This window comes from Salmo salar, chromosome ssa15 (assembly GCF_905237065.1).
Source record: "Salmo salar chromosome ssa15, Ssal_v3.1, whole genome shotgun sequence".
NCBI classification, from domain to species: domain Eukaryota; kingdom Metazoa; phylum Chordata; class Actinopteri; order Salmoniformes; family Salmonidae; genus Salmo; species Salmo salar.
This window is the reverse complement of record NC_059456.1, coordinates 37,507,757-37,515,463: the sequence shown is the minus strand read 5'-3', so window position 1 is coordinate 37,515,463 and position 7,707 is coordinate 37,507,757. Positions and strand designations below refer to the sequence as shown.

The following is a 7,707-nucleotide window of genomic DNA, read 5'->3' as shown; positions in this document are numbered from 1 at the left end:
GATAATGGTGTTATTTCATTGGAAAAAAAGAAAGATGTTGTTCCACTTGTAACCAACAGGTTGCTAGACCTTATTGAACGTTTCATCTCGCATAAAGAGTGGAATTATGATAGAACTAAATCAAGTCAGAATAGACACATCTCCACCACACCTTAATTTCTTTGATCTCCACCCTCAACGAATAGCAGGTGAATGGCATGCTATTCTCATGTTAAAATTCAAGGTCAGAATAGGAGTAGAGAGAAGTGCATAAAAAGGGTATTACTTTCCATTTACGCGCGTTTAACTCGGGTCAGAATTCCCCCCATGCGCTCGCTTGACTTGCGTTGGAATTTATCACGTGACCGTACTGTTCGTTTCAGACCTGGACAAAGCAGTCACATGAGCGCCGTACTTCCTGTTTCTATCAGTTGAGAAAACGTCAATGACATAATCAAAAAACTGCAATTTCCCTCACTGTTATTTTGTTTAATGTGACAATATGGGCGTCGTGTCCAATCTTGTAGTTGGGCTGCTGTTCAACGTGCTGCTGATTTACGCGGCGCCTCTTTCAACTGTAAATAGCATTCACCTGCCAAGCATAGGTAAGTTGTTCATAGCGTTGATTGCACCCATGAATTATGTTGAGTTGTCAAAATCATTTTGCTTAGAAAAGGAAAGCGCATGCTGGTGTTTGCGTTGTATTATATGCCACTGTATTCTGTGTTTAACGTTTAAACCAGGTTTTACTTCAGAAAAGTTTTATAACCCAACCAACTAAAATTACATATTTATTATTCTGGGGAAAAAAAGAAATTGAGTTACCTAGAGTTAATAGTCCTGGTCATTTGATGTAACTAGCATGATTTACATCATCCCCTACATGTTATAAAGTAGATTGTTATAACATGCCCAATAATATTTCAATTTCAGGGAGATTTTGGCACATCTCTGACCTGCATTTGGACCCCTCATACCATGTGACTGATGACCACACCAAAGTGTGTTTCTCCTCTAAGGGTGTCCCAGCCTCAAACCCTGGTCTGTTTGGAGATTTCATGTGTGACTCTCCCTACCAGCTCATCCTGTCAGCCTTTCAGCACATGAAACAAGTGGCCCCACAGCCAGAGTTTATGATCTGGACAGGGTTTGTAGCTTTATATGTTATGAAGAGCAATATGTAGTGTGCCTGCGGATTTGTATCCCTGTTTCACATACAACAACATTGGAGAAGTACAGTTTGAGAGGGTTAAAAAAACAAACAATAGTAAATTACTTCCTCTTTCCTTTCATTGGATAACTAAAAATGATCGTGTCACAGATGGAATTGTTGTAAAATAAGCAAAAAATCTGTGATCTGTTGGAGTTAAGTGAAGCATAATCAATGTCTGTATAGCAGGGCTGCCCAATTCTGGTCCTGGTGGGCCTCTCCTTCTAATCAGGGACACCATGGGAGTGCAATTAACTGCCAGGTAGAAACAAAAACCAGAAGTGTTTTGGCCCTCCAGGACTGGTATTGGGCTGCCATTGTATAGTCATTCAGCTGGAACATTGGTGTAGCACACACTGCCGCAGTATACGTAAGGTGGGCCCACGATAGAATATGAACACGTCATAAACCATGATTTTTTTGGGGGGGGGGGGGGACTACAGGAAATTAGCTTTAAAACTGAAGAAAAAAAATCTCAGCCTCATGTCAAAATGTGTAGAATAGCAGGAAATGAGCTCTAAAACAGCACAATTTTCTCTCAGCCTCATGGAAAATGTGTAAAATATGCTTGGACCTTGCATTACGCCACTGGTCTTGAATCAGCTCTAAGCTGTGTGCGTCGCTATCCAAAATAAAGTAAGTAATTTGCACATTCAGCCAAATAAACCATAAATAATCCATACAAGACTTTCTGCTGATATGAAAATAAAGTGCTATAAAGTCATTATGCCAAAGTGCAACCAGTGGGGGGACGGACAACTCAGCATTAGGTAGGTGTGCATACAGTATGAATAGAGTGAAGAGTGATGCATACTGAAGACTATTAAACATTAACTAAATGCTAAGCTAATGCCTGAAAATATGAATCATACATCACATGAAGGGTTATTTACTGCATGTGTATGGTGCTTTGTCATTTCAACTCATAAATCTCCAGTTAATCAGTTAAGCGTGACATTTTATTGGCATGTATAATGTGTGTTAAGCAGAAATATCCTTTGGTGAAAGGCCACTGCACCTATATTAAAATGTGTCTTAAAAAAGACAACCCCTGGATTACAGGGATTTAGGGGTAATACATGAGCAGATCTTTGTTTTATTTTATTAATGCTGTCCTGGGCTCTAATAAATTATTAGAACGGGCTTATCCCCCCCCCAGAGACAGCCCTCCACATGTCCCTGCAGGGGAGCTGTCCACAGATGTGGTAATCCAAGTCATCAGCAACATGACTCAAACCATCAGGGAGTTCTTTCCAGACATGCTAGTGTACCCCGCCCTTGGGAATCATGACTACTGGCCACAGGTATTTTATCTACAGTTTTCCACTTATGCGGAGGTGATGGGGTGGAGAAGACCTGTGATGTATAGTCATCTGGCCCAATGCTGATTGTGGTAGACTCTGGGTCAAACCAGAGATTGAGTCTGTACATCTGAAAGATTCATGTTTTCTTGAAATAAAGGAATTTTTAGCATAAATGAAAGATGAGCAGCAGCAGTTTGTCATTTTCTCTCATAAGAATGTTTGTTTAATTTTTGTCAGTCTATATGCCTACTCTATTTCCATGATACAGTGGTCATTCTTTTCAGGATCAACTTCCGACATCCACTAATGATATTTACCAGGCTGCAGCCAAACTGTGGGAGCCTTGGTTAAAGCCAGAAGCCCTTGTAACTCTCAGAGAAGGTAAGCTGCTTGTGTTTAGAACATGGGAACTAGTGTTATGTCTGCTGATCAGGCCTCTTAGTGCCTGGTATTACTATGCATTTGCTTATTGCATTGTTTTTAATCTACATAAACATTTCCATATTGATAACCCTTGCAGAACTCACAATACCTTGATACAACACACAATAATCTTACTTGACCCTGAATTTGATGTCTTTTGTGAAGGTGGATTTTACTCTCAGATGGTGCAGCCCAAGCTGCGACTGATAAGCCTGAACACTATCCTATATTATTGCCCTAATAAAGTGACAGTGAATATGAGTGACCCGGCTGGACAGTTCCGGTGGCTGCAGGACACCCTGGAAGCATCTGCTCAGAGCATGGAGAAGGTAAATAGGTCATCGCTACATTACTCTGTAGAAGGAATATCTCTCTGTCTATCCAGGTGAGGATGGCTTCTGAATAGTCCTGCATGGATCCTAAGCACCCTTATATGGAAGACAGGATAATATACAGCAAATAACATGGAAGACTGATTTATATCTTTTTAAAAGCAATATTTTTCTCTTCTGGTGCCTTAACGTGCTGTTCCTCCTGTCGTCCCTCTGTAGGTCATTGTAATTGCTCATGTTCCAGTGGGTTACTTGCCCTTTGCCAGGAACACCACCGCCGTCAGAGAAGCCTACAATGAGAGACTTGTGAAGATCTTTCGCGACTATAGTGACATCATCTCAGGGCATTTCTATGGCCACACTCACAGAGACAGCATAATGGTCTTGCAGGACCAACAAGGTGAGTCACTGGCTAGTGTCAAAGCTCTGTGTTACTGTCATCAAGGGATAACTGACTGGGTCAGGATGAGGTTTGAACATTATTTTTTATCTGAGATCAAATTATTACATCTCCATCCTACATATCAGTTGCCTGACGACTCATACTGAATTTAATTCCACTGCTCTATCATAACAACAATTGTAAGTCGCTCTGGATAAGAGCGTCTGCTAAATGACTTAAATGTAATGTAAATGTAATAACATGCATTCAGTCTGAGACTACCATCGTAGAAGTCCTTTCTGCTCACATCAAATTGAGGGGCATTGTACAAAACAAGTTATCAGTGATTGGATCGTCTCTAACCAATCAAAATAAACACTGTTGAAAGTTAAAATAGTGGAATTCACAAGGTGCAATTTCAAAACTTGGTTGTGCATCAGCAGTTTCCCCCTTGTTATGTCACTCACTGACAGTCACTCAATTAGCCCATATCAGTTAAACATTTTTAGATTTGTTAAATTAGTCTAGCCAGCTATCTTATTTTGTAGTATTCATTGCCAAATTGCCTCCAGGGGGGCCCCCATTGATTTTGATAGTCACACTCACTCAGATATCATATTAACATGGCATAAATCATGGCAAAGTTTGTAGAATTGGAGGAAATTAGCTTTTAAAACTTCTCCCCACCCCATGGCAAAATGTGTAGAATTTCAGGAAATTGGCTGTAAAACTGCAACAACAAAAAAGTTACACATGGATTTGTATACCTTTTTGTTAATAAAATATTTTTTCTGCTAACAGATCCCTCTGTACGTTTTAAATGCTAGGTTTTAATCCTGGTTCTGAGTTAATGTGTTGCGGCTAATATGTTTGTAGATTGACTGAAGTGAATGAAGCTACAGCCTCTAATGGGTTAATAGCTGGGGTCATTTTTACTTGGTTTTTGCTGTTCTCCATAGCATTTCCGACCTCAGTATAACTCGTACCCTGGCTACAGCCCTGGGCCCAACCCATCGGTTTCTGGGACCAATCAGATCGGCTTGAATGTGTTCGCATTTGAGAAGTCATCAAGGAGAACAAATTTAGAGTCATTCTAGAGAAGAAATGTTAATGGGTGTGGCGTTTGGCCGGAGCGATGTGGATTGGTAGCCAGGCAAACACGTCAGGGTGTGAACGAGGCATCATACACTGAGTAATATTTTGTACCTTTCCAGCTATAATGACGCATTTAGATCATGTTCAACACCGCCTCAAGTTACTCAGACAATCCAAATCCACCTTTCATCTCCTATCAGTGTTACAATGACTGCCAGTGTTGGCTAGAATCCCCACGACCATGAAAATGCATGTTTGTCTAACTAGGTTAACTCAATGGAAGAGGAACTGAGGAAGGAATGCTTTTAGCCATTTAGTTATTTACCTAAATCATTCTCGTTTGTTTGCTTTGAAGGGGAACCGGTTAATTCCCTGTTTGTCACACCGGCTGTTACTCCAATCAAGAGTGCAGAAGAGCCGTACTCCAACAACCCAGCCTTCCGCATGTACCACTATGACCCACAGGACTACAGGCTGCTGGTAAGTGCAACCACCATTATCCAGTGGTTTTGGACAGGCCCCTTTCATTTGAACATGTTTGGAAATATTAACTCTCTCAAGGGGATGTAGGTAGCCAGAACCATTTCATCATTCCCATGCAGAGGCTGAATTCAGTTCTGCATTTTCACTTTCCCTCTTATCATTAAGGTCTGCACTGATCTTTCCTTGTCTTGGTTTATCAAAGTACAGAAATCCCCATGTGATTCTCGCTTATACAGCATAGAGCTCAGAGTAGCTTACAGATGATTTCAGCATCCCCCTTAGACGGGAGCTGGAACATGTTAGCTCCACAGTCAACATTAAATTATTTGATTTTTTTTATTTTACCTTTATTTAACTAGGCAAGTCAGTTAAGAACAAATTCTTATTTTCAATGAGGGCCTAGGAACAGTGGGTTAACTGCCTTGTTTAGGGGCAGAATTACATTTTTTCTTTTTACCTTGTCAGCTCGGGGATTTGATCTTGCAACCTTTTGGTTACAAGTCCAACGCTCTAACCACTAGGCTACCTACCGCCCCAAAATCTCTAGTAGCTCTACTTTCTGGGGTAATCTGTTAAGAAAAGGCCAGGCGGATAAATGAGAGAGTCAGAAACATCTTGAATACACTTATTAAAATGGGGACCATTCAGGTCAACGTCATTTAGGTAAGTTAGCTCTCAACAGCTTAACCAGCCCCTAGACCCACAGCAATGATGTTCCTTCATGATTAATGGTGCTGTCACACATCACTACTTCTAATCAAGGTACTCTCTCAGAGTGGGGTTTTTACATGGCTTTTCATGGTTTTGAAATAGTCTTTCTCTCTCTGAAGGATATTTGGCAGTACTACTTGAATCTCACCGAAGCCAACCAAGAAAAAAGATCTGACTGGAAACTTGAATACGTAATGACTGAAGCGTTTGGATTAAAGGACATTCAACCAGACAGCCTGTTTAAACTTGTCTTGAGTTTTAAAATGCAGCAAAGCAAAGCATTTCAGAAGTATTTTAGCCATTTTATGGTGAGTTATGATGATACCATTGTGTGTGATGGGGCCTGCAAGCTGACTCAGGTCTGTGCGGTGCAGTCCTTGGACCATGCCTCCTATTCCAAATGTATTGAAAAGGGACATTAAAACAATTATCTTTTTTTGTGTGAGTTAATCTAAAAATTCAGGGATTTTATACATGTAGAGATATTTCTTATGTTTTCACATGACCATGAAATGTAAATGTATTTTTTCTAATGCTTTCAATTTAATAATTACAAATCAAATCAAAGTTTATTTGTCACGTGTGCCGAATACAACAGGTGTAGACCTTACAGTGAAATGCTTACTTACAGGCTAGTGCAAAAAAAGGTGTTAGGTGAACAATAGGTAAGTAAAGAAATAAAACAACAGTAAAAAGACAGGCTATATACAGTAGCGAGGCTATAAAGGTAGCGAGGCTACATACAGACACCGGTTACTCAGGCTGATTTGAGGTAGTATGTACATGTAGATATGGTTAAAGTGACTAGGCATATATGATGAACAGAGAGTAGCAGTAGCGTAAAAGAGGCGTTGGCAGGTGGTGGGTGGTGGGTAGCGGGACACAATGCAGATAGCCTGGTTAGCCAATGTGCGGGAGCACTGGTTGGTCGGCCCAATTGAGGTACTATGTACATGAATGAATGTATGTATAGTTAAAGTGACTATGTATATATGATAAACAGAGAGTAGCAGCAGTGTAAAAAGAGGGGTTGGGGAGGGGGGGGCACACAATGCAAATAGTCCGGGTAGCCATTTGATTACCTGTTCAGGAGTCTTATGGCTTGGGGGTAAAAACTGTTGAGAAGCATTTTTGTCCTAGACTTGGCACTCCGGTACCGCTTGCCATGCGGTAGTAGAGAGAACAGTCTATGACTGGGGTGGCTGGGGTCTTTGACAATTTTGAAGCAACTCTGAGGTCGAAATATGTTTAAGATACCTTGAAATGTTGATGATTATATAATTGCAAAAGGCCAGATATTTTGACCAACTTTCTCTCTGTGAAATGTTGTAATCAAAGGGAAATAAATAACTAACTCCTATGCACATTGTCTGTTTATTGCTTTGAAAATATCTGGCAGTTATTGAATAAACTCTAAACTGAATTGCCTTGCTTGCAGTACAAAGCAAATTAGCTCTAAGTGAAACTTGCATTCATGAGAAATGTTTTTTTAATTTCAATGAACAGCTTGTTTATTTTTTTACAAATAAAAGATGGCACAACAATTTACTCTGCATTTGTAAGTTGTTCTGATATTATTTCTCTGAGACACCTATCTGTTTCTCATGTTACTGAGATCAAGCTCTCTGGATCAAAGGGGCCCTAGTTTTCCCAGCTGTAATGCTGCAGTTCTCTTCAAGTGCTCCCCAGCCCGTTATATAGCTGTACTGTGAGAGAGGTTAACGCATGACCTTGCTGGAGAAAAGGAGAAGCTCGGAAATGCCTCGCTAGACCAAACCACTCTGTAGG

General features: G+C 40.5%; 1 protein-coding gene across 1 annotated transcript; it reads left to right on the top strand.

Moving 5' to 3' along the window:
- Positions 1-320: 320 nt before the first annotated feature.
- On the top strand, positions 321-7,279 carry LOC106571371 (acid sphingomyelinase-like phosphodiesterase 3a). Its single transcript, XM_014144386.2, has 8 exons — positions 321-584; positions 913-1,126; positions 2,349-2,493; positions 2,778-2,874; positions 3,082-3,245; positions 3,468-3,648; positions 5,081-5,205; positions 6,039-7,279. Exons 1-8 carry the CDS (start codon positions 482-484, stop codon positions 6,339-6,341), a joined length of 1,332 nt encoding a protein of 443 aa, XP_013999861.2. The 5' UTR covers positions 321-481; the 3' UTR covers positions 6,342-7,279.
- The last annotated feature ends 428 nt before the right edge of the window (positions 7,280-7,707 follow it).

Excerpts from the sequence above, each read along its gene's own strand:
- LOC106571371 (XM_014144386.2), top strand. The coding sequence starts at position 482 with ATGGGCGTCGTGTCCAATCTTGTAGTTGGGCTGCTGTTCAACGTGCTG. Across the intron at positions 3,246-3,467 it reads CTGCTCAGAGCATGGAGAAG|GTCATTGTAATTGCTCATGT; the intron begins GTAAATAGGTCA and ends GTCCCTCTGTAG. Across the intron at positions 5,206-6,038 it reads CACAGGACTACAGGCTGCTG|GATATTTGGCAGTACTACTT; the intron begins GTAAGTGCAACC and ends CTCTCTCTGAAG.